Source organism: Psammomys obesus, unplaced genomic scaffold (genome assembly GCF_907164565.1).
Source record: "Psammomys obesus unplaced genomic scaffold, mPsaObe1.curated_primary_1811, whole genome shotgun sequence".
In the NCBI taxonomy this organism is placed as follows: Eukaryota; Metazoa; Chordata; class Mammalia; order Rodentia; family Muridae; genus Psammomys; species Psammomys obesus.
This window is the reverse complement of record NW_026596353.1, coordinates 941,106-967,769: the sequence shown is the minus strand read 5'-3', so window position 1 is coordinate 967,769 and position 26,664 is coordinate 941,106. Positions and strand designations below refer to the sequence as shown.

Genomic DNA, 26,664 nt, shown 5'->3' with positions numbered 1-26,664 from the left:
CAGCATGGGCTTTATGGAGCGAGGACCCTGGTGGGCCCAAGTTTTCTGTGCTGAACTTGAGGCCGCCTAAAGGGAGACCAGTGCCAGTCCTCTATACCTATTTTTTTCAGTCCATCTCTGGCCTCCCACTGGACACAAAAATGAGCTGAAATCCCTACCCAGGCACACCCAGGCAGTAACTGGCTCAGGAGAGCTCTAGGGGCTGATTTCCGCCCCACCCCAGGCCTTCAGCACCTCCCTCTTATGTCTAGCTTCTCCACTGAGATGTACCAATGAGGCCTGTGGCTCAATCTAGAGAAGAGCTGGCCGCTCGCTTCCCCTTTTAGAACCCTTCCCAGAACCCGTCCTCCACCGCAGACCTTGAATGTCAACTTAGCTCTGTTTTCCCCTCTGTGTGATTTGCTTTCCTTGTAAGTGGGCTGGTGCCAAGTTCAGCTGGCCCACACATGGCCACTCTGCTACAGCCTGGTGTCGGCAGCTGAGAGGTGTGAGCGGCCACACAGTGGAGACGTAGAGGTCGCCTCTGCTCCACACACGTGACCCTTCCACACAGGATCCACCAGATGTCCATGGCTGTCTTGTTAACCTTCCTGGGGAGATGTAAACCCGGGTGTATTCACTCCAGGCAGGCGCCAACGTAACATGCCCATCAGTGTCCTGCTGGGTGAGAACAATGGGCTTATTAGGAGTTTTTACAGCGAACAGGCGAGAGGTGACCTGTTGTATCCTGGGTATCACTGTACGGTCCTCCCTGTGATGGGTGATGACCTCATGGAAGCTCCACCCTGGAGTTCTGATTTAAACCCCCCTTTCCCTGTATACTTTACCCTATCCCAAGGTCACTTGCTGTTGGGGGAGAGAGTCCCAGAGAGGGTCTCCTGACCCTCCCTCAGCAGCCCTGACAGCTCCACCACCACTGGCATGACTGCTACTCTGCTGTCATGTAGGTGCCCTGCCTACCAGGAGAAGCTGAAAACGGCATTCTGTTAGGCCTAGAGGGAAAAGTGCCATATAGGAGTGGGTCCAGACCATGGAGGGGCACGGGAGGCCTTGGATCCAAGTCCTGCAACCACACTCTTCCCACTGTGCCCCAAATAAGTTTCCTCTGTGGTAGCCCCGACGCTGTGATGCTCCCAGGATAAGAGCACCCATATTCCAAGGTGGACTCTCCCTGGGGAGACATCAGCTGCCTTCTCTTCCTCCAGGATAAGGGACCAGGGCAGGGTGATGAGACACCTTCCCTCAGCTCTTTGTTGGTGTGCCACAGAGCGTGGGTGACCTCGCACCCGCAACACTGACAAGCTAACCCCAGCATGCGATGACTATATCCCCGAGACTGCCCGCAGGACACACAGCCAGCTCCGCCAGAGTGTCTGCACCTCCGCAGCTGTTCCTGCTGATTCTGTAGGCTTCCTGGATTCTAGGTTCACTAGCCTACTGAGTCTCATGACCCTTCCTTCTGCCAGAGGGAAACAACTGCACAGCCTTTTCCTGGGGAGACACCACACAGGTACAACAAAGCCCAGATGTGGAGCCTAGGTCAGACCCATGTGACCGTGTTTACCAGAGTCTAATTTGGGGTACTGGTGAGTTTAGTGGAGTTACTAACAGGAATGCGGATGAGAATTATGGAAGCAGGGAGGACCCCAAAGGACCTCAAAGCAGGATGGTGGCCAGGAGCTCGCTGCATGACTTGTGAGCAGCTCACAGGGATCTCCCCAGGCACCATCTGACTCACCTGTGCGCGTGCGGCTCCTGTCTGCAGCTTTTCAAGTGGGGTTTTCTAAGTGGCCTTCATCTGGTGTGTGCCGTTACCTGGTGGGCCTGGTTCTCTCTGGCGCCGAAAACACTTGGGACATGTTGGGTTCTGACTGGTTCTTGTCTGAGGTGTTGTTAGAAACAATCGTTTTCTCTTGGCTGTGTCTCCACCCTGTTGGGAGTGTTTAAAGTCTGAGATGAGGAACTCTTGAGATATGACTGAGTCCTTATTTGAGAGAAATATGAGTAATGGTGAAACATGTTGAGGTCACATCAAGGAAGTTATTTTTAATATTTTTATATTTATTCAGTGTGTGCACATGTGTGTACGATAGAGCAAGGGTGAAAGTCAGCAGACAACTTGCAGGGTCAGTTCTCTTCTTCCACTGTGGCCCAGGAATTGAACTCAGGGCATCAGGGTTGGTGGCAAGTACCTTTACCCTACTGAGCCATCTTGCTGCCCCCCAAATGAACTTTTTCCCCCTCTAAAAATATATTTTCCTAACCACTATATTTCATTTTCACTATGTAGCCGTGGCTTGCCTTGAACTAACAATGTAGACCGGGCTGGCCTTAAACTTACAGAGATCTATCTGCCTCTCCAGAATGCTGGGATTAAAGGCCTGTGCCGTGCCTGGCCCACAGGTAGACTTTCAAACCCCATTTGGAGCCTGCCGGGGTGTGTGTGTGTGTGTGTGTGCTGAGGTGTGTTTAACCGTCTGTGTCACAGATAGGACATGTTGTGTGTGTGTCAGTCCAGTTATCCTGTGTGTGTCTGTGTCATATGACCGTGCCAGACAGTGTCAGCACATGCTGGGGTGGACACGAGCATTGGGTCTCTGGGAAAGCCTATATGATGCTGTGCTCAGCAGGGAAAGCCAGCTAGAGCATGCAGAAGCCGTGTGAAGGTGTGCTGCTGTCTCTAGCTCCTGTCTGGCCCCTCCTGTCTCCCTCCTTCCTGCACCCTCTGTCCCTGTCCTCAGCCCTCCCATATGGAGTTGGAGGGAGTGTGCAGACCCCAGGCTGAGGCCTGTCTCTCTCATGCCCTCTGTCCACCATGGCTCTTAATGGTCTTTGTTCACACCAGCTTCAGTTGCTCCCAAGGACACAGTCTTCTACAGTTTCCTGAGGCCGTGGCTGGGTGAGTGTCTACAGATGACGGGCTGGGAGCACGCGTGAGGGCCACGGGACGGTGCTCTCCAGACCTACTGCCGTGCTTCTCCGTCAGGGGATGGCCTCTTGCTGGGTGCTGTTGACAAGTGGAGCCTCCACTGTCGCATGCTGACCCCTGCCTTCCATTTCAACATCCTGAAGGCCTATGTGAAGATTTTTAATGACAGCACCAATATCATGCATGTGAGTCCCTGGAACTTGAGTCCCAGTGGGAGCCCGGGGAATGAAGGACGTGTAGACAGATCTGGTCTCCAGCCCTCAGACGGAGGCTGTGATCAAATACCCTGAAAGAAGCATTTCAGGAAGGAAGGGTTTAGTTGGCTCTCGGTTCAAGGTTATAGTCCACTGTTCAGGGGAGTCCCAGTGGCGGAAGTAGAGGCAGCTGGTCCCACTGCATCCACAGCCAGGAAGCAGCTGAATGCTGGTGCTCCTCTCACTTTGCTCTGTTTGTAACCCAGGATTCCAGCCCCGGGTGCAGCTGCCCACTTTTAAGATGGATTGTTGCACTTCAGTTAACCCAACTAAGTGCAGCGTATGAGCTTGTGTTCAGCTCCCTTCCATTTCTGTGATAAAATTCACTGACAATAAGCGACTTAGGGAAGAGAGGATTTGTTTGGCTCGAGTCCATCATTGCAAAGCAGTCAAAGAGGGGACTGAAAGCGTCCCAGCCACAGTCAAGGGCAGAGACTAAATGTGTGGTGCATGGGCGCTCACAGCCAGCTCTCTCCTCTCTGCGAGGCTGAGGAGCCTCTGCCATGGGATTGGTGCCACCACAGTGGGAGGATGATTCCCCTAACGTGTGTCCATAGGCCAACCTGATCTAGAAAACACCTCACAGAAATCTTCCTAGGTGATTCTAACTGTGTCAAGTTGACAGTCTCAAAACTAGCCAGCACATTCACCTAACCCCTTACAGTCATGCCCAGAGGGCAGCCGAGAGCAGACCACCCCTCACAGGCATGCCTGGAGGCCTGTCTCCTATATAATTCCAGATTCTGTGAGGTTGACAATCAACATGGATCATCACAGAAAGTTTGTGTGGGTCATTGCTAAGTATCTCTGACCCTCAGTTTCCACAACTGCAAAATAGGGTTAAAATCTCTCCTCTGTGCCCATCATGGTACCATGGAGTCAGGTTCCCAATCACAGTGGGTACTCAGAAGTTTGTTAGTTTCCCACATGGTCACCATGAAAACTCAACAGTCATGGTGAAAATGTCATAGAAAATACTGACGAGGAGCAAATCATTGTAAATCCCTTGGCTGGAGGCAATGAGGGACGCTGCTGCCGACAAGGTTTTGGTGTGTGGGAAGACGGGTTTTTCTGTATAAGGCCTGAGCTAATCATGGGATATCATCACAGAGGGTCAGGTTTGAATGTCACCTGCGTCTAGCTCAGATCCTTCAGGTTGAGGACCTGGTCAACTTCAGGCTGATTCAGAGTAGCCACAGGACCCAAGTTGGGTTCCCATACCCTCGTATCAGGTGGCTGGATTCTGAAACTTCAGCTCCGAGGGATCTGATGCCCTCTTCTGACTTCCCAAAACACTGCAGCTCTGTGCATATACACAGACAGATGCTCACACACAACAACAACAAAATCCATAAACGTGGATGGAGTGGCTCCAGAAGCGACACTTGGAAGTTTGTCTCTGTGGCTCTTTCCCTCCAGAAGGCATCTGGGATGTTCCCGTGGCATAGGGTTTCATAGGAATGGGAGAGGAGGAAAGTCACTAGAGGTTTACGTTTCCCCCTTCTCTTCACATGTATGTGTGGCATATGTACCAGTGTGTATGTATGTTCACGTGTGTGTGTGTGTGTGTGTGTGTGTGTGTGTGTGTGTGTGTAGGTCCAAGCTTGATGTGGGAATCTTCTGTCATTTCCCCCAGCTTTACTCATTAACACAGGGACTCTCAAGCAAACCCAAAGTGCATCAATACAGCTAGTCTTCTAGCCACCTTGCTGTGGAGATTCAGGCTCTTCCCCCCCCCATGCTGGGATTAAAGGCATGAGTGGTCATGCCAGGATGAGATCTTCTGTGATAGGAAACACAAGGAAGTCTGCAAACACATCTGAGAAATGGCCTAGTTGAGGAATAATAGGACAGGGAATTAATGGTAACCCTAGGAAGGATTCTCATTATTAGGGGCAATAGCCTGTCACACACCACATGTGTGTGTGCATGTGGAGATCAGAGGTCAACTCTGAGTACCTTCCCTCAGTCGCATTCAGCTTGCTTGCTGACACAGGGTCTCTCACTGAAGAAAGCTCTCCAGTTAGGCTAAGCTAGCTGGCTTCTGAGCCCTCAGGGCCTTCCTCTCTTACAGATGCCACTGTGCCACCCAAAAACCCCGTGGGTTCTGGGAATTGAACTCAGATCCTCAAGCCTGCATGGCTTGTACTTTTTTTGACTCAGTCATCTTACCAGTACCCAGGGATATTTTTGAAATAAATTTATAACAGTGATGATCAAGAAAGTTAACACCGACTGAATACCTTGTAAGTCAGACAAGGTCATCATACTGATGTTATAATGTTTGCTTTAACTTTCACAAGTTTGTCAAGTAGGGGCTGTTTCTGCCCAGTAAGGTGAGCCTGAAGGTCTGACACAGCAGGACCTTGTTCAAGTCCACCCAGGTAAAGAAGCAATGTAGGGATGGTAGACTGTAAAAGCTCAAGCCTTATACTATCATAGATAATTTTTCTTGTTGTACAGTTAGTTTTTCAACATTTTTTTGAGAGGAAACATATGAAGATTGAAATCGAAAGTAGGGAGTTTACTCTAGTGGTTACAATTGTAGTAAGTACTGTGATGGCTTTTTCAAGTCCTAATCGTGCTCTCAAAGGAATCTGAAATGGGGTTATTTTTAAGTGCAGGAAAAGTCTGTCTGTATAATTAAAATTATCTTTTGGGGTGGTTTATTGTGATTCGTTGTCTCAGAGGCTCCTACAACTCTGGAGTCTCCCAAGTCTTTTTGGTGTCCAGCCAAACTTGAAGAACCGATGCCTCCTCTGGAGACGACCCCTGGCGAATTTCTCCTGTCAGATGTCTCCTGTCCTCTGTCAGATGTCCTCTGCTCTCTGCAACATTGATGGGTTTTCACCTTCTCCAATCACTTTGGGTTTTTCTTCCAGCTACCTGGGGTACCAGGTATAAATGTTGCTTTTTTTCCCCACAGGTGAAGGGAGGAGATGAGAGCTGTTTGAATACATGGCTTGGGCTGAGCTTAGAGTGTTTCGCTCTCTGTTTTTACTATCCATACACCTAGGCCTGGAAGCTTCTAATCTCTGTACAACCTAATCTTCTACAAACCTGGACCTTGAAAACTTCAGCTTCCAGCCTCAGTCTGCTAACCTAGGCCTACAATGTTTCAGCTTCCAAGATTTACTGCTGAATAAACTCACCTTTTCTAGTTCTTTCTAAACTCTGGTTGGCTGGTTCAACTCAAAACTCCTCTCCAAGCTGACTGATTCAATCTGGCTTCTTTTGGCTTCTGACTGAATTGTTCTGTTTGGCCTCAAGCTAGCTTTGGCAATATGTTCCCATCTTCTGGCTCCTTTTCATTCCCTGGCTCATTCTGTCTTCACTGGGGTTTAGCTGTTCTCTCTGCCAACCTGTATCTGTAAAACTATCCTACTAAAAAACTGTCTTGCCTTGCGGTGCTCTTAAGCAGCCACATTTTCCTGTGCTGTTTTGTGAGAGTTGAGTGTATCCTATCTCTGAATCATTCTGTCAGATCTTTCTCTGATTCATCACTTTGTCTGTCCTTCAATTAGTTTCAACCATGGTTGCTCACTTTCAAACATGGCTGCTTCCTATTATAAACTAACCTTAACTTCATTGTTAGGAATTAAAGGTGTGTACTAAGGTTGTATCTGTAGTCCAGCCAGACCATATTGTAATACAGGGTGTGTCTGTATTCCAGCTGGATCATATAGACCTAGAAGGTCTTTGGATGTGATCCCTTGCCAGAGCAGCCATATTGCTGGATTAACATTTCTCTACAAAGGAATACAGATTACATTTTGGCTGGGCTCATAGCAAATCAGATCAAATCAGAGGCTGTTTCAGGGGCTTCTTTCTGGTGGTTGGGGTTGGGAAGAGACTCAGAGTGCCAAGGCCAAGTCTCATTCCTGTCTTTTTCTCTGGCTAGGCCAAGTGGCAGCACCTAGCCTCCAAGGGCAGTTCCCTTCTGGACATGTTTGAACACAGCAGCCTCATGACCCTTGACAGTCTGCAGAAGTGTGTCTTCGGCTTCAACAGCAATTGCCAGGAGTGAGTCTGGGGAGTCTGAACCACAGACACATGGAGGGAGGACTGGACAGAGGGAGGAGAAGGGCTTTCCTGGAGGAAGTGGCTTAGAACTAGCATTAAAGGACCTGGGAGAGGAGACAGGGTGTGGCCCTTCCTGGAGGTGCAATTGTTCAGATGATGGCATAGAGATGCATTCAGTGGTGAAGAAGCATCTTGCTGATTAGGGTATTGAAGGATATGGTGGCTGAATTTTTTTATTAAATTTTTATTTTTTATATTAATTATATTTTATTTGAGTTGTATCCCAGCTGTAACCCCTCCCTCATTTTCTCCCAATCCCACCCTCCCTTCTTCATCTCCTCCCATTCCCCTCTCCAAGTCTACTGATAGGGGAGGTCTTTCTCTCCTTCCATCTGACCCTAGTTTACCAGGTCTCATCAGGACTAGCTGCAACATCCTCCTCTGTGGCCTGGCAAGGCTGCTTTTCCCTCAGGGGGGCATGATGGCTGAATTCTAAGGACCCTGAAAAGCTAGGTCATTATGAGATTTCAAGGAAACCACTGAAGGTGTTTGGATTTGTAATAGTCAGATTTCTCTTACTGTAACGTATTATCTTAGACAATCAACATCAAGAGAAGAAAGACTTGTTTGAACCCAGGGTTTCAGAGGCTTCAGTCAGTGATCATTTGTCTCCTGTGATAAGATAATACCTCAAAGTTGGAACATGGGATGTGGGGTTTTTGAAAGTAAAGAGAGAGATGGAGGAGGGGCTCATCTGTTCCCATCTGAGACTATAGTGCTGGGGATCTGTAGGCATGTTGTGTGGCACTATTCCTGGGGAGATGTAAACAAACCTCACCCCAGGTAGGGATCCTGTGACAGACCAAAGTGTGGCTGCCACCGAAGCCCAGCTTTGTTGCAGGATACTTGATCCCACTGTAAAATGAAATCAAATACCCTGCAACGCAACTCAGCGAACCAGTGAGTTTTACTGACATTACTCACAGAAGCAGAAATGACAGCTGCATCACTGTAGCCCACCCCAGCGTTGGCAACAACTCACAAAGCTGGAACTTCAAAGCTGCAGCTCTGTGGGTTAGACTGTCTCTTCCCAGCAGTCCTTATTACTTAGGTAACTTTGGGGAAGGAGGGACCTTGTGAACCTGGTGAGTTTCAGGGATTTTCTGAGATGTGAGAGTTGTCTACCTCCTGAGTCTTAATGAATATTGTTCCAGGATGGAACGTTTCAACTCAGAGGAAATTGCTATACAGTAAGGCAGTTAATGGTTGCTAGAGATGGAGAAACATTTTCTTCAGTGGTGTAGCCACTGGTAAGATGTTCGAACTCCTGTAAACAAACCCTAGTTAAACTCATTGAGTCATTTGTAATAACAATTAATTATAGACATGGAAGTGGAAAGAAGACAATTTGGGAAGAAGAAGGGAATTAAGAGTGTGAAGGGGACAAGAGAGTGTAATGGGGCTAATATGATCAAAATACATAAAATAAATGAATGAGTGAAAAGTGTTACAATGAAACCCCTCATTGTATACAATAGATGCTAAGAAAAATATTTTTAAAGAGAGATAGGAAACAGATATCCTTCCTAAAAACTATCCGGGTTTTTTTTTTTTTATCCTATAAAATAACTCTTCCTATACTAATTTCCCTTCATAAGGCTCCCAAGACTGACCACTACACCCAGAGCTCTGGGGACAGCTGGGCAGGAGATGGTCAGCATCTAAGTTGAGCTCTGTGGACACTGACTGTTCTAAAGACACTAATGAGTTCCCATGTTCAGTAGAACTTAGGCCCAGAACTGTCAGAAAGAACTGTCCATTGTGGGCACGGAGTTTGAGGAAGGAGGTGGGGCTCTCTGGATCCTGGGTGGAGGAGGAAGGGGAGGAGTCCACACTGTACCCTCGGGTGTGGAGGCAGCAAAAGCCAGGAGCCTGGAGGGTCTCGGGGCTCTTTCCTGTGGCTGATGAGTTGACTTTTCCCTGGGAGATTCAACCAACACCTCTTCCCCCAAGGTAGGCACTCAGGACAGACCAAAATTGGAGCCCCCTAAAGTCCACCTCTGGGAGACCACTGAGGCAAACACAGGTCTCAGCCCAAAGAAGAGAAGAGACTGTTTTGTTCTGTAGCAAAGTGTGAGTGACCGTGGCCCAGAAACAGGGTCAGGTTTCCTCAAACTTTATGTTTCAACATGGAAACAGTTTGACTAAGTTTTTATAGTAGCAGAACAAAGAAAGTCATAAACTGGGCATGGTGGAGAGACAGCTCAGTGGTTAAGGGCACTCACTGAACTTGTGAAGGACCCAGGTTTAGTTCCCACCCCCAACCCCAAGGCTCCAGTTCCAGGGGACCCAACCCCCTTTCTGGCCTCTCTGGGCTTCAGGCATGCACATGACGCACATTCACACATGCAGGCAAAACACTCATCACATAGAATGAAATAAATAAGTCTAACCTGAAAAACAGGCCCAAATCAAGGCGCTTTAGGAAATGTCGATGGAGACATCAGGCAGGTGGGTTAATGTAAAGAGGGATTTCTGCTGGGTGCAGGTGGTGCCTGATGGCACAGCTGGTGGAAACTGCGGTGAAGCGCCTGCATTCTAAAAGGTTTCAGTTGTTAGCCGTAGGTTGTTAGGTCAGACACAGAGACGGCAAGGAATGAGAGCTGTTATGGAAGCTGAAGACAGCCTAGGATAGCTTAAAATTAGACTGTGGACCTGACACATTCCCGCTCTCCACAGTTATTGACGTTCTAGTCATTGAATCAGCCTTGCAGAAGGTTCAAGGCAACTGAAATTTCTTCCAGGAGCTTCCTTCTCATAGGTTTACTAGACTTACTTTAAAGCACAGAGGAGGGGTTACTTACAGAAACATGGGGAATCCCCAAACAGCTCCCTTATCACCAAGTCCCACCTATTGTGGATGGTGATCTCATAGTGTGCATGGAGTCTCGCTGTCTATATACTTTGGCATCTGGTAAGATCCCTTGCAGCAGTGGGAGGGGACAGAGAGAAATAGCTGGAGTCTCATGTGAGGGCCTCCTGACTCCCCTCCAGATACTTAGGGGCACACATAGGGATGTTACTATTACCATAGACCTGGGCACACTGTATTGTTCTGCTCTAGTTGCTATGGCTCCTGGGCAAAGTCCAAAATGGTGTCAAGAGTAAACTTGTGCTTCTAGCTTCTCCATTTCCCATGGGCAGCAGCTCCTGGGAATATTCACATATGTTTTAAAGTATCGACTCTATGCCTACACCCTCCAGGAAGCCTAGTGAATACATTTCTGCCATCTTGGAACTTAGTGTCCTCGTGGTCAGAAGACACCAGAAGCTTCTTCTGCACTTGGACCTGTTCTATCACCTCACCAATGATGGGATGCGCTTCAGGAAGGCCTGCCGCCTAGTGCATGACTTCACCGACGCGTCATACGGGAGCGGCGCCGCGCCCTCCCTGACCAGGGTGGTGATGAAGCTCTCAAGGCCAAGGCTAAGACTTTGGACCTCATTGATGTGCTGCTGCTGAGCAAGGTGGGCTTCCTGCGGGGAGCGGAGAGGAGGGCACTGACCTTGGGCTGACAAAATCAAGTCTGCTCTGCCTTTTCTGTGTCCTAACCCTGTGCAGGCTCCACTCACTGGAATCTGGCCCTGAGCCCTTCACCACCTGGCAGACTAAGGTGTCTGGAACCCTGAATTGGCTTCTAGATCCTTTGAGCCAACTCAGACCAGGGAGAGGCTCTGAGCCCAGGGATGTTCTTGACTTCCAAGCTACAGGTCTAAGTCTTTGCACATAACCTGCACAGAGAGAGGGTGGGAAGGAGATCCTGAGTTCCAACCACGCCAACTCTCCTCATCCCTGTTTGTCAGGCCCAGAGCCCACTAATCACCCCTGGACTCACCTGGGCCTGGGTGAAAGAGGAATAAAGGTCAGGGGTGACCTGCCTTTGATATTGTTAGGTCAGGAGAGACCCAGCCACGCTGGGTGAGGGGGATTTTCCCGCACAGCCAGGAGCAGAGCCTTTCACATCCGAGGGGACTTTGAGAGCTGATCCCCCTCCTCTGGGGCTGCTTGGTGGCAAGAGCTTTTATCCACAGAACCCTCTCCCCTGGCCTTTTCCTGGAGCACAGGAGCACACTCTTCTGATTTCAGAGGCAATCCCATTCAACTTCTACATCCCATGAGCACTCACATCTCCAGACACTTGTAGCACAGGGATAAAGAACATTGATGGTGCCGGTTCCTCCAACCAGGGTCAGGACAGGAGATGATGATGTCACTGGTGCGGGGGCTCTGATGAACACCAGCACACGGTACAGGTGTACAGATGGACCAGGGGTCTTCAGAGACTGTCCCAGGTTAGATGCAGAAGCCCTCAAAGCTGCTGCCATTTGTTGTCTTGCCTTGTCTTCAGGATGAACATGGAAAGGCGCTGTCTGATGAAGACATCTGAGCAGCCAACACCTTCATGTTTGGAGGTGAATGAGCATTCCCCGTGAACTGTTACCGAGGGGCCAGGGATCTGGGGATCCTGGCCGCATTGCAAGCTGACCCTGGATCCTTCTATTCCTTCCCCCTCCCTGTCCTTACTGTCAAGATGAGAGTGGGATGGGCTACCTTTGTGCTGTCCCCTTGGTGGTGCTGAAGCAGCCCAGAGAGCCCAGGCTACCTGTCTACCCTTCAGGCCATGACACCACAGCCAGTGGTCTCTCCTGGGTCCTGTACAACCTGGCGAGGCACCCAGAGTACCAGGAGCACTGCTGGCAGGAGATGCGGGAGCTCTTGAGGGACCGTGAGCCTGAGGAGACTGAATTGTGAGTCAGGTGCTGGTGTGCTTCTGAGCCTCTTTCTCTAGAGAAAAGAAAAGATGGAGAGGAAAAGAGAGAAGAAGAGGTCTGCATTCAGATGGATGAAGGAGAGAGGCTTTGAGAAATGGAGGTAAAAGAGGAAATGAGGAAATGGGAGACAGGAAGAAGGTGTGTGTGTGTGTGTGTGTGTGTGTGTGTGTGTGTGTGTGAGATGAATGAAAATGGCAACAACTGAGGCCAGTATCATAAGACTGGGGAAGCCATGTTAGTGACTTTGATTTTAACCTGGAGATAGTAAGCAGCCAGGGGAAGGGTTAGAGCAGAAGAGAGGCAGGTCAGCTCTGAGTAACAGGAAGGTAGGATTCTTCCAAGCTTCCCTCTTCTTAATCTTTCCTTCTCAGATTTACCTAACTGTACAGTTCTTTAATCTTCCAGAAAAATGTTAGCTTAGTTTCGTGGAGTTTCTTTAAAGACCAGTTGAGCTGGGTATGTTTAGTCCCACCTAGTTGGGATCCTTTGAGGAAGGAGTTGGAGATAAGTTTGGGCAGCAGAGCAAGACCCTGTCATCTCAAAACAGAAAACAGAGCCGGAGAAATGGCTCCCTGCGTAGGTGTGTGCTCACTGCTCTTGCCGAGGACCCGGAAGCTGGGCTGAGTTGCTCACAGTTGCCTGTACCTCTAGCTTGAGACGATCCGATGCCACCAGTCTCCTTGGGCACTTGCTTGCTAATGTGTGAGCAGGTGTTCAAGTCAGCACACACACACACACACACACACACACACACACACACACACACAATTTAAACTCTTAAAACAAACAAACAAAAAGGCACCCATAAAAAAGGGTACATAAACAAGCAAACAGAAGGCTAGTGAGAGGATGGCCTGCAGGAGGAGAGAGCACAGTGCTAGGCCACAGGCTGAGGGGCTGCCAACCTCAGGCTTTGAGCCAGTGGGCTGCATCAGGTCCTAAAAGTTTAAATAACCACAGCACACCAAAAGAAGACAGAGCAAAGATTTCAGTCACATCATTGGTTGCTAAAGATTTTCAGTGGATTCTGCTATCTTTTCTAAACACAACATCACTGTCCAGGACTGTGGGTATGGCTTGGTGGGAGACCATTTGCCTATGTGCAAAGCACTGGCTAGATCCTCAGCAGCACGGAACCAAAGCTAAACAAACAAACAAACAGACCAAACCCCAAAACAACCTTCTGCAACACCTCTGCTAAAACAACATGCTTAGCTTTACATGGCAAACTACAGTTCTTTCTTTTTTTTCTTGGATAATTGCATTTGCTAATGTCTCTAGTACAGTGATGATGAAAAACAAAAGCATTAGATCTATTTCTTTTACTTTCTACTGTTTTGTATTTTGGTTTCTCTCTTTTTTTTTTTTTTTTCAGAAAGAATAACTTTGATGTAAACTTGTTAACTTAAAATCAGTTTTTCTCCCCGCCTTCCTGCGTCTGCAGCCATGCCCTGCTCGGAAGACGCGGCGGCCGCCTCGGTCAGCAAGCGTGCTCGGGCGGAGGATGGCGCTCGGCTGCGCCTCGTGCGGGCTCGGAGCACGCCACGGCGCCCACCCGCGGGTCCGCGCGCGCCGCGGGCTAGGACCTGCACAGTGCTTATGATTATACCACACCACCCATGGAGAAAGCCATTGTGAAAACAGACACTCAGATAGCTGTTCCGTCTGGGTGCTATGGAAGAGTAGCTCCACGATCTGGCTTGGCTGCAAAGCACTTCATAGATGTAGGAGCTGGTGTCATAGATGAAGATTACAGAGGAAATGTTGGTGTTGCGCTGTTTAATTTTGGAAAAGAGAAGTTTGAAGTAAAAAAAGGTGATCGAGTTGTGCAACTCATTTGTGAACGGATTTTTTATCCAGACTTAGAAGAAGTTCAAGCACTGGATGACACCGAAAGGGGCACAGGAGGTTTTGGCTCCACGGGAAGGAATTAAAAGTTTGCTTGAAAATATTTGCTGTTTCAGCGCTGCAAACAGAAGCTTAAATTCTGGCAGTATTTCTTGTCTAGGCTGCAGGAAAGGAGCCCTGTTAGTACCCGTTGGAACTGCTCTGTCTCTGCGGTCGATGGCTGTAAATCTATTGTGAGGATGGCGTTGATATCAGATTTCGCAAAACGAAGTGTACAAGTAGATTTTTTGTTGTTTTATTCCTTAAACTAGAGGCTTCAAGTGATTTTGCTCTCATTGCTGTATCAGTTGTAACTTTTTTATGTAATAAAGTTGAAGTCTTTAGCAGAAAAAAAATCAGTTTTTCTTTTTTTTTTTCAGAAAGAATAATTTAATGCAAACTTGTTAACTTAAAATTATTTTTATTTTAAAATTCTATCTATCTATCTGTCCATCCATCTATCTATCTGTTCATCTAGCTCTCCGTCTATCTATCTGTCTGTCTATCATCCGTGTGTGTGTGCACTGTCTGCAGAGGCCAGAAGAGTGTGTCACAGCCTCTGGAGTTGGAGTTATGGGGCAGTTGTGAGCTGCCTGATGTAGGTGCTGGGAACTGAATTCAGGTTTTCTTAAACACTGAGCCAGCTCTCCTTCCCATCTGTTAACTTTTTATACTCTTGGCATTTAGACACTGCATACTCTCAGGACAGGACTCCAGAGCTACCTGGCTAACCTTTCTTTGGTATTTTCCTAATTCTCTGATTAAAAAGCCTTTTGATTAATTAATAAGTTAATCACTGATAAAGACACAATTAAACTAATTAATTAGTAAGCTAACCAACTGTTAATTAATAATGGCATTTCAGACAGAATGTCATTGTGTGCCATAAGCTGCCCCTGAACTCATAAACCTCCTGTCTCAGCCTTCCCATTGTTAGAATTCTGTTTTTTCTTTTTAAATTACATGCTCTTGGGGATGGAACTGTCTCCAAACTTCCTGGCAGGCACTTTGTCCCCATGAGCCATCTGGTCAGCCTGTTTTCCAATTCTCACATACTTCCTCCATCTCAGGGCAGGAGAACTAGGAGCCGGAGTTCTCTCTTGTGATCTGGTTAACTGTGGGTGGGTTTCCTCAGGGACCACCTGGCCCAGCTGCCCTTCTTGGCCACGTGCATCAAGGAGAGCCTGCGGCCGCATCCTCCGGTCACTGCAATCTCGCACTGCTGCACTCAGGACATTGTGCTTCCAGATGGCCGGGTCCTCCCTGAAGGCGGCGCGGCAGCAGGGAGGAGGGCCAGGGCGGACGGCAGGTCCAGCGTGCAGCGTTTGTCTTGGTCACTTCACTTCCCACGGTGTCATCTGCCGAGTAAGTATCTTCCGGACACATCACATCCAGCTGTGTGGCCGGACCCAGAGGCTGGGGTACTCGAGGGGAAGGACTTTTTGTTTGCTTGGTTTTGGTTTTTGTTTTGGATAAGGTCTCATGTAACGTAGACCTCACTGTGTAGCCAAGGATAACCATAAACTCCTGATTCTCCTGCTTCCCCTCCGGAGAGTTCCACAGGGGTACAGCCATCGGCTTTACGCTGGTGCTGGGTCGGAATCTGGGGCTCCCAACTGCTCCTAGCTGCATCCCAGGAGGCAGAAAAATCAGTTCTTCCCTTGCACCGCACGTGGAGGGCTGCTGCTGTGCCGGCAGATGGCCCTCACACACCATGGCTCCGTGGCTCCTGCAGCTCTATGACCCCTTCCGCTTTGACGCAGACAAGGCCAAGGACAGGTCATCCCTGGCTTTTATTCCCTTCTCGGCTGGGGTCAGGAGTGACTGAACGGGTCTAGGGCTGAAAGTGAGGGCAGGGGGAGTTGGGTGGGTTGGGGTTAGCATTTCCCTTTGCCCCTCTGTACAGAAATTGTGTAAGGGTTTGGGGAAGAGAGAAGGTGAAGAGCCCTTCTCTGTTCTCAGAACCTCTGCCTGGCCCGTTCGGATGTTGGGCCAGGCTCTGAGGATGGTGACGTCCATGCATGGTCCCAGATACCTCAGGCCCGGGCCAGGGTCTAGGACAAAGAGTTCCCTCCCTCAGGAGCTGCACAGGACAAACTTTCACCCTGAGCGAGATGAAGGTGGAGCTGGCGCTGACACTGCTGCGTGCAGGGACCCCACACCTGGCCAGGGACCGCCCCAGCCGCCTGGCATCCTCAGGAATAAAAGTCTTTGTCACCGGCCTCTGAGCCTCTTCACATCAGGGGGGCGCGGGGACCCAGGTTGCGCCCCCCTGGAGCCAGGGGACCATGAAGGAAGGCGTGGAGCAGTAGAGGGAGCGTAATATCGTTGCCTAGGAGGCAAGGTTCTGGGCACCCTGGGAGGATTATCTGGCTAGATCAGCTGAGGCAGAACATCTGTCCTAGGTGTAGGTGGCTTCATTACCCGGACGGCTTCCGGGTTAACTGAAAAGGAAAAGTGAAGCTTCTGAGATGGCTCCGTGGCTAAGGGCTCCCGGCGCCCACCGCTAGGCTCGCAAAGGTCTGTAACGCCAGCTCCAGAGGTCCCACGTCCTCTTCTGATTGCTGCAGTCAGCAGACACGCATGTAGTGCACGCGAAACACCCGTGCACTTGAAATAAAATAAACCCTAAACAAGCGGAAAGGAGAAAGGCTTCGCACCAACGTTCCTCTCTGCTGCTTGATGCTGAGTGCCGTGTGGCCAGCTACTCCTGTGCCTTTCCCACCGTGTTGTCTGTGACCTTACAGTGAGATGCAGAATCAGCTCTCCCCATCGTCACTACTCCATTGCTGTGAAGAGGTACCGTGACCAAGGCAATGTAGAGATTGTGGGCTCGCAGTTCTGGAGCGAGCCTGTGAGTGTCGCGCCGGGGCGTGGCGGCAGGCAGGCTGGGGCAGTGGCTGAGAGCTGGCTTCTCATCCTCCTCAAGCACTGGGAGCAGCCTGGGCTTTTAAAACTTCAACCCCCTCCCCCCCCCATACACACACCCAGTGACACACCTCTGGAAGGGAGGTTTTGGTTTCTTTGTAAACTCAGTTATATTATGTAAATTGTTGTTTTAATCCCAAGTGTGGGATTTTAGTTAAGCTTTAATTTGTCCACAGCTGATAGCTGTCTTGTGGCCTTTGACAGCTGGTAATGGCCTGCGCATGCAGCATGGAGAGGGGCGTGGTTTAGGGCCCTGAAGATATAAGTACCAGAGTCCAGAGAGGGAGAGAAAGTGTGTGGAGTGGCAGTGGGGAGAGATCAGAGAGGGACAGTGTGGCGTTGTGGAGCAGAGGGACAGAGGGAAACACATGGGGCAGGAGGAGCAGCGGCTTAGAGGAGCCTGCTGGCTGCATCTGCTGTTGACAGATTGGTACAGCCCTACAAGAACCCACCAACCCTAACAGCTAGGAGAAGTCAAGGGTCTGAGCCCCACTCCCCACTAACCTTCCCTCTCCTACATAGGGTTGAGGCGTTGGAAGGGAGAGACTTTAAGGAACCCCAATAAAATAGAGTTTAAAAACCAGCGCTACAGGTGGCACCCAAAGTGACTGGTAAGGTAAAAGAGCTGTACGTAACACCTAGACGTGGCTTAGGAATAATGGGGAGCCTGGCAGTTTATGAAGGAACGGATGTGCTGTTTCAAGATGGCAGCGAAGGGCTTATAGCAGCTGCTGTGGGTTCTCTCCCAAGTTGCTCCTAGAGGGGATTTTCTGGTTTTGCTTTGTCTTCTTTCTATATTTCATTGTAAAAAAAAAAAAAAGATTAGAAGAATGCCTGAACAGTTACAAACACCGGAAGTGTTTCTCAATTCTCCTGTTTTGGAAAGGATTGCAGAGTTGGTAGTACAACAAGATAGTTTTTGAGTAGAAATGGAAGAACTTGAGAAGCAAACAGTGCTGCTGATAAACAGGAAAAAAAGAAAGTGCTGCCCTGCCCTGCTCCATGAGCCGGGTGTTCAGAGCACCTGTGTGCTGCAGGGTGGGGAAGAACAGGAAGCCATACAGGCCAGGAGGGCTCTGGAATAAGCTCAGCGCCAGAGGAGTTGCCTAGGGGCATGGGCACCATCAGCTTCCCCAGTGTTTGTGCCACATATGCCTGCCACTGCTGGTGGGGAGGCTCCTGACGAGAGGACATGGCGTCCAATAGACAGGCTAGATCTAAAGAGTCTGCTGTATGGTATGGAATCCATTCATCTTTTATTAAACAAATGCTAAGTAACAGGGTTACTAAAAAAATAGACTTATTTCCCAAGATTGAAGGGATTGGTGTCAGCTGTGCTAGAAGTTAGTCAACAGCTGCTGTGGTTATGGTGCAGGAACACAAAAATGAAACAACAAAATATAACAAGGGGAATAAATGTTGTTAAAGATCAATTGCTCAGTGAAGGGCATTATGCTGACTTATGGGAACAAATCTGATCTGATGCAGTAACTGTAGAAACACAATTGCCTTAAGAGCTTAGGTTAAGAAGCTTGGTAAAACATTCACTTCGTTTACTAGGGTAATCCAGGGCCCTGCAGAAGCCTTTACCGATTTCCTACAGAGACTGGGTTCAGCTCTAAATAGAGACTGAGACCAGACAGGCGTTGATAGCAATCTTGGCGTATGAGAATGAAAATATTGAAATAAGAAAGCACTTAGACCATTCATTAAAAGCATGAGCAGCCCCAATAGATGAATGGATAAGAGAGATAACTGATGTTGGCTCTCAGGAGCATCATGTCAATATCATAGGACAAGCCGTAGCTAGAAACATCAGAAATCAAAATTCCTAGTGATTTAATTGTGGTGAATTTCTCCATTTCCAAAGAAACTGTAAGGTTCAACGTGTTAGAGCACAAAATAGAAGGTGTGTTAACTCTGAGGAATACGGTACATTTACAAGCAGGTTCTGGCCGAACTGGAATGCCCAGATTCTCCAAAAATTGTAGACATTGTAAGAAAGGAAAGCATGGGAGTAACAAGTGTATATCTAAATGGGATTTAAAAGGCAACCTCTTGGCACCATTAAACAAACGAAGGGGCCTGTCAGCTTGAGGCTTTGAAGCAAAAAATATGAGCCATTTTCCTTTGGTCAGCCAGGAGGTGACAAGCAGGCAGGAAGAGCAAAACTAAAGATTGGTGATCTCACACATGCAACAAAGGCACCACTGCCTTGGATCTGGCCGCAAATAAATCTCTTACTCTATCCCTCAAAGTTAAATATTACAAAATAACCACTGTGGTTATGGTCCTTTGCCTTCAGGGACAGTAGGGATGACCTTAGGAAGAAGTGGCTTTACTTCTCAAGGATTTATTGTACATCCAGGTATTCTAGATGGGGATGGCAAGGAAGAAATCATGGCCTATTTAAAAGGAGATGCAAATTAACATAGGGGATAGAATTGCTCAGCTGTTACTGTTGCCCTACATCAAGGGCAAAGCCGCTCTGGTACAACGAACAGGCTCATTTGAGAGTACTGGAAAACCTGTGTTCTGGCAGACAGTGGTTAATGATCAGAGACCCAAATTAATAGTACAAATGAATTGTGTTGAAATACGAGGTTTGGTAGATACAGGAGATGACATCAGTATCCTCTCCCAAAAGTCTTGGAATCCAAAATGGCCACTTCAGAAGGTTTATACACAGTTTATAGGAATTGGTAAATTATCTCAAGTAAGACAAGGTGTATGGTGAATTAAATGTGTGGGACCAGAAGGACAAATAGGGAAGCTGAGACCCTATGTGGCTGACATACCCATAAATTTATGGGGAAGGGATCTTTTACAACAATGGGGCACTCAAATATTCCCACGATCCCAGAGATAGCCAATGACGAAATTAGGGGTGAAATGGTAGATGTTCCTGGTTTCAACATGTGAAATCAAGAACAATCACAAGCTGTGTCCACTGGCCAAACAGAACATCTCTGGGACTGAGTTTCCAAATTTATAAGAGGGGCCGTTGCTGAAATACCAACAGCCTTGCCCTTAAAGTGGCTATCAAATAGACCTGGGTGGCAAGAGCAGTGGCCCATAACAAAAGAAAAACTGCAGGCACTTCAACAACTGGTACAGGAGCAGCTGGAGGCTCAACATATAGTAGAGTCTACCAGCCCATGGAATTCCCGTGTTTGTCATAAAAAAAAGAAATCGGGAAAATGGAGGATGACAACGGACTTAAGAGCAGTGAATAGTCATTCAACCAATGGGTTTTTAGAACCTGGAATTCCTTTACCTTCTTTGTTACCTAGAGCTTGGCCTATAATAATAATTGATTTAAAGGATTGATTTTTTTCACAATATCCTTGCATGAGTAGGACAGGCAAAGGTTTGCTTTCTCAGTACCTACTTTTAATAATAGTGGTCCAATAAAAAGATACCACTGGAGGGGCTTCCACAGGGAATGCTAAATAGTTCAACTTTATGTCAATATTTTGTGCAACAACCACTAGAAATAATTCATAAGCAATTTCCTCAATCTATCATTTATCATTACAAGGATGGTATTTTGTTGGCTGATTCTGATGAAGATACTTTAGAGAAAATGTTTAAGGACACACAAAGAATTCTGCCATGCTGAGGATTATAGATTGATTCAGGAAAATACAGAGAGGAGATTCTATTGGCTATCTGGGTTATAAAATAAATCAACAAGAAAGTCAATCACACACAAAAAAATTCAGTCACAAAAGGTACAGATCCATAGGAACCAACTGTGAACTCTTAACGATTTAAAAAATTGTTAAATAATAATGGGAGATATTAACTGCCTGAGGCCTATAATTGGATTAAGTACTTATGAGTTAAGTAATTTGTTTCAGACATTACAAGTAGAGTCAGATTTAAAGACCTCCAAATGTCTAACAGATGAAGCAGAAAAAGAGTTGATTCTAGCAGCATAAAGACTGAAAGATGCTTTTATTCATTGATTCTAATTGATCCTAAATTTGATAGCATTTTGGTCGTTTTGCCTTCAACTAATTCTCCTACGGGGCTCGTTATGCGAAGAAAAGGTAGCATTATGTGATATATTTTCTTAGCACATAAAGGAGAAAATTAAAGATGTACCTAGAAAAGATTTCTGAATTAATTATAAAAGGTTAAAGAAGACTACATCAATTGTCAGGAATGGACCTGGCTGCAATTATAGTGCCTCTTACTAATACTGAGATTATGTCATTGTGGGTAATCAATGAAGACTGGCAAAGAGCTTGTAGTAACTACTTGGGAGAAATTAATAACAAATATTCCTAAAGCAAATGTATACAATTTATAAAAAGAACTAGTTGGATTCTTACACTATTGTAAAGGGAACACCAATCCCAGAGGCACCAACATTCTATACCAATGCAAACAAGGTGGGACTGGCAGGTTATAAATCAGACAAAATAAGCAAGGTGATTAAAAGCCCACATTCTTCAGTTCAGAAATCAGAATTATATGCGATCCTTATGGTATTATTAGATTTTCCTGAAACTCTTAGTATAATTACTCACTCTCAATATGCAGAAAGAGTTGTTTTTTATACAGAAACCTGCTGAAGTGATTTCTGATAACTCAGAATTGACTTTGTTATTTATGCAATTGCAACAGGCCATCAGAAGTAGAAACTATCTATTATTATATATTACTCATATTCAATCTCATACAGGTTTGCTAGGTCTATTGGCATGAGGAAATGAACCAATTATAACCAATGAACACATAATAGGAAATGTGTTAGAAGCCTTGAATTTCATTAAAAACACCACGTTAACAATAAAGTTTAAAGAAAAATGTTTCTATCACTTGGCAACAAGCCAAAGGGGGAGGAGAGGAAGGTGTTCTCAGTATGTGTTCTCAGTATAACCAACCCAACTCCACTACCAGCTGGGAGGAACCCTAGGGTACCTAAAGAAACGAAACCCGGCAGATGGGTCTGTTTCATTTTGCAGAATTTGGAAAGCAGTATGCACAGCACACCATAGGTCCATATTCAGGGTTCCAATGGGCAACTGCTTTAAGTTTTGAAAAGGCTGATTCTGTAATTACACATTGTTGGAAAGAATGGCAATTATGCAGCTACCTGCACAAATTAGGATTGATAATGCCCCTGTGTATGTGTCCAGTAAGGTGAAGCAATTCTTTGCATATTATAAAATAAGGCACATTACTGATTTTATACACACACACACACACACACACACACACACACACACACACACACATACACCACACAGTCACACAGGCACACAGGACAGGCAGTTGCAGAAAGAGCCTTTCAGACTTGAAAAGAGATGCTCATTAAACAAAAAGGGAGAGTAAAGACCCCAAGGGACAGGCTAAATAATGCTTTGTTAACTCTAAATTTTCTTAATGCTGGTGAAAAGGGAACAACAGCAGCTGAGAGGCACTGGGTTAAAGAAAAAAATGTAGAACTAGAACAACCCATTTATTATGAGGACATGTGACAGCAGAATGGAAACCTGAAATGGTTTTGAGGTGGGGGTGTGGTTATGTATCTACAGGGAGTGAAAAAATATGGTTACCAACAAAACTTATAAAGATTAGATTTGACCAGGGAAACTAGCTGAGACATGAATGTATTTGCATGATAAATGAATCTTATTGACTACCTGGTCCTCATGATGCAGAAAGGTACCTACAATATTACCTTTAAAATTTGTTTATTTTCAGAGCAAAAGACCAGATAATAATGAAGACAAAGCAAGTAGCCCAGGTGATTCAGCCTCACAGAATGCCTCAGTTATAGTTTCCTCTACACCCAGCTCAACTTCAAAAGGGCTAGTCCAAATGATCAATCCCACAGAGACTGGACAGAAAACATGCAGACTAGACAAAAAATACAGAGACTAGACAGAAAACCGAGACTGGATAGAAAAAGATACAGCTAGCTTTTCCAGTGCTTGGCCAATATCCTACTTTTTAAGGGTACCCAAAAAGATGTTTTTACCCCAAGACAGTAAGAAGTAATTTAAGAACCAACACCCCTATTCCTAAGAAGTGGGGTGCATGTTTTTAGCCATTTGGTGAATTATGGATTGGTCCTGGTAAGGGAGGAAACAAAGTTAGAATCGGGGATCTCTTTCTTTTTCCCCTCTATCCTTTTTCTCTTACCTTTCTCTCTTGGATAATGTTAGGGGAAAGGAAGGAAAATGATAAAAGAAAAAGGGGGATATAGGATTATAGAATAAAAGATTGAGTCTACTAGTCTCAAATATCATAACTTGATATGGATTGTTGTAAATTGTTAGCAGTTTAATATCTTGTTCAACTTAACGTATTGTACATAGGCAACTTATTTGGAAAATGTGACAGAAAGTTCTAGTCTTTCTTATGAACGCTAACCATTGCATCTGTTCAGGATGATTGGAGATGTAATTAGTACTTAGTCACCTATAAAGAATCTTCATTGTAGTCTTGTTAGATACTAGTTTAGTTAATTACAGAAATAAGCTTTACTTAGTCTCTTGTATGTGTTTTCAAGGTTAAGCAGATAGTACATAGCTAAAACAAGCAATGCTGACAGATAAATAGACAAATGATAGCTATAATTGCACACTATATAATGGTAGATAAATATGGGGTCTTCAATCATTTCAGAGATGTATAGATTATGGCATTTAAAGATATTTTAATAATAAAAGGCTTTTCTGACAGAGACATCTCCGGGCAGCACCTCTGATCTATTTCAAAGAAGAAGATAGGCATCACAGGAACAAATGTGGCAAGATAGTCCCTGGAGAAAAAACTGTCCTTCAACTGCTGATAGCAGGCTGTCTGAGCAAACTGTGAACAAGCAGGACACTGGAAAACTGACTGTCCAAGTTTGCAGAGAATGTATGGTTGTCCTTCAAAATTCCTCCTTCACAGAAAAGCCTGTCATACATTCTGGGCTGGTAGGCCGAAGACTAGTCACACGGAAACCTCTGCTGACTGTCTAGGAAGTCGGCTGTCTCTGTCATTTCTATAGTTCTGGAAGCTGCTTGCTCTATGCTTCCTGTATATTTAGGTAATATCTCCTTCTAAGGTCTCTGATGGGGTTGAAGACTAGACAGTCATATTCTTACTACAATTAAGTGTAATTGTTTAGGTACTAAGACAATGCTTTATGCTACACTGACTCCAGAAAGTCTGTATAGCATAAACATGTGTTATGAAAGCATAAAATTATGCAAACAGATAAGAAGACACGTTTCCTATGGGAATCAGCTTCCTGAAAGTCCCTAGCAAGAACCCTAACATGGCTATCTAAGCCAAAAGACGTATTCTAAGTCCCACACTTATTTGGTTACAAGACTGGAATTGATGAGCTCCTTTTTTGCTGTTCCTCTGTGATTCTTGAAACAGTACAATTAACTATTCAAGGAAACATTTCTAATAGATCACTAAAAGCTTTAGCAAATAAGAGTAGAAGGAAAATAAAATTTTAGGAGAGGTAATAAATCAGATTCAGCATCAGGAATTGCTTGTGGAAAAACCAAACATTGTAGGTAGTAAAAGGACAAGAGTTTTAGGGCTTTCTAAAGAAAATGTTTAATCAGGATCTGTTAGGATAAATGCTCTGGATATTCCCACTGCAGTAAGGCTACTACAAAACCATTACCTAACACAGGTATTTATGATGAGGCAGAAAGAAGATAGGCAAACATAGAAGGTCAAAAAGTTTTGTATTATACTAAAAGTTTTACGGACAGGCTAGTTCAAGCATCTTATCTAAGGAAAGATTGTAAATCTTTAGCCAACCTAGTTCGGAGGATTATTAACAACCCCTAATTAACTAACAATAAACTACGTAAACACACCACAAGTTTTACAAGCCCCTGGCCCTCTACTCGCTAAATTGACAAACAAGTCACTAGTTTTGTTTGCTCTGCTTAAGAGGCTGTTAGGTCAAGATTTTTTGTAGACACTGCTTCTACCAGGTTACTCTTTCAGTTAAAATATAAACTTTGTAAATGTTCCGGGGGGTATGTCAACTTTCAGGTGCTTCTTTGTAAAATTACTATAAAAGTGTTGGCTTGACTTCAGTAAAAAGCAGAAGATCCAAACCAATACCACCTGGTGTGGGTCTGACTGTCATTTCGCCTATCTGTGCCTTCCTGATATCTGAATTCCCTGATTCTCCCTCGGACTCGGGGCACCCGAAGGGGCCGGTCCGAGGCAGCTTTAGGCCTAAAAGGATGTTTTAAGGTCTAGATAGATGTTTTTAGGTTGATAGATACAAAATACGATAAGAAAGTGATTTAGGTACAGAATTTAGGACTCACCAGGATAGAAGAGATAATGGAATACTTTTTCTAAGGATGCAAAATATGAACGAATGGACATTGTAAATGTAATTCTTACCTGATAATTCTCATAATTATTCTTACTATATATAATTTATTAATGTTAGAAAAAAGCAGTTTTTTAAACAAAAAGGGAAATATGTAACAGCAGTTTTGGTTTTTTTGTAAAATCAGTTCTGTTTCTTTCTCTCCTTCTGATAGACTCACTCTGGTCTTGTGTCAGGGCTTTCCCACTTGCTGTTCCCCATTCACGGTGTGTGGCACTCCCGTCTCTGAGACAGGGTTTGGAATATCCCACTAGCCTGGTCTCATGCTACAGCCTAGGACGGACACTGACGTCCTGACCTCCCTGTCTCAACCTCCGGAGGGCTGATTGAAAAGTCTGCTTTACCATGTCCTGTTTATGCAGTGCTGGGAATTGAACCCAGGGCATTTTGCATGGTAGGTGAGCACTCTACCAAATGATCCCTAGCCCAAGTCACCAAAATCCATTTTTCTCACTCCATTTGGTGCTCAGCAGATGTATGTTTCCTACTTTGTCTCCTTTAACCACGACACAAGCTCCATGACACAGGGGCCTGCCTGTTTCCTTCATTCTTGTTCTGTTCCCAGCTGTAGCCAGATCTACAACCTGCCCACAGCTGGCCCTCCAACCATGACTTGCTGTGGGGTAGCCTCCCCATGCCCACTGTCTGGGCTGCTCTGTCTTGGACCTAGAAGCTGCTTTTACAGGGAGTAGTCAATAGAGATGGACAGCTGGCCAGAGTGCGGAGGCTAGGACCGAAGGCTCCCCCCAAACAGCACGTCAGTAGTCAGACATCCACCCGCGAGGCCCAGGGCCCATCTCAGAACAGGATACAGAAAGAATGCAAGAGTGGAGAAGAGAGCTGTGAAATGCCATATTCTGGACAGGCCCTGGCCATCGTGATCATTATTCACAGCAGCTGTTTTCACCTGCACAAGACTAAGCCAGTCAAAATCCCAACAGACATGTGAGTGGCAGTCTTCAGGTCCCACTCCTCGCTGAGGAGCTACTGGAAGGGACAATTGTTCTTTCTTGAGGATGTGGCCACTGGCAGGTTCCTCATGACCGAGTGGATGTCCTCACGCCCGTGAACATGTGGCTCTCCACTGACTGGAGTTGGTGGGTTATTTACAAAGAAAGGAAAGAATGAAGTTGGAAGGGGAGGGGTTACAGGAATATGGCGGGATCGGAAGGGAGGGAATGGGAAAGAAGTAGATGCCATCACTTCATGTATGAAAGTCTCAAAATAAGCTTTTAAAAAGTAGATGTCACCATGCTGTCAGGGAGACTGAGCTGTGTCGGGAGAACGAAACCTCCCCGGCTCACGACTTAACACTTGACTCAGGAGCTGTTGTGTCAGTCTCGCTACAGCTTCTGGGAATCCAGCCAGTGCGATTCCAACACTGACCACTAGAGGGCCGGTAAATCGAGCCCTAAATGTGGTACTTCATT

General features: G+C 46.2%; 1 protein-coding gene and 1 pseudogene across 1 annotated transcript; both read left to right on the top strand.

Moving 5' to 3' along the window:
• The first annotated feature begins 642 nt into the window (after window positions 1–642).
• Window positions 643–26,183, top strand: LOC129669179 (cytochrome P450 4F3-like). The gene is given in 14 exon segments (XM_055597306.1): window positions 643–712; window positions 2,846–2,899; window positions 2,987–3,114; window positions 7,085–7,206; window positions 10,471–10,625; window positions 10,628–10,734; window positions 11,616–11,679; window positions 11,886–12,015; window positions 15,062–15,194; window positions 15,277–15,313; window positions 15,316–15,341; window positions 16,007–16,187; window positions 16,674–16,780; window positions 25,905–26,183. Coding segments are annotated over 14 exon segments (1,593 nt in total).
• LOC129669171 (deoxyuridine 5'-triphosphate nucleotidohydrolase-like) lies at window positions 13,430–14,024 on the top strand (annotated as a pseudogene).
• Window positions 26,184–26,664: the final 481 nt, after the last annotated feature.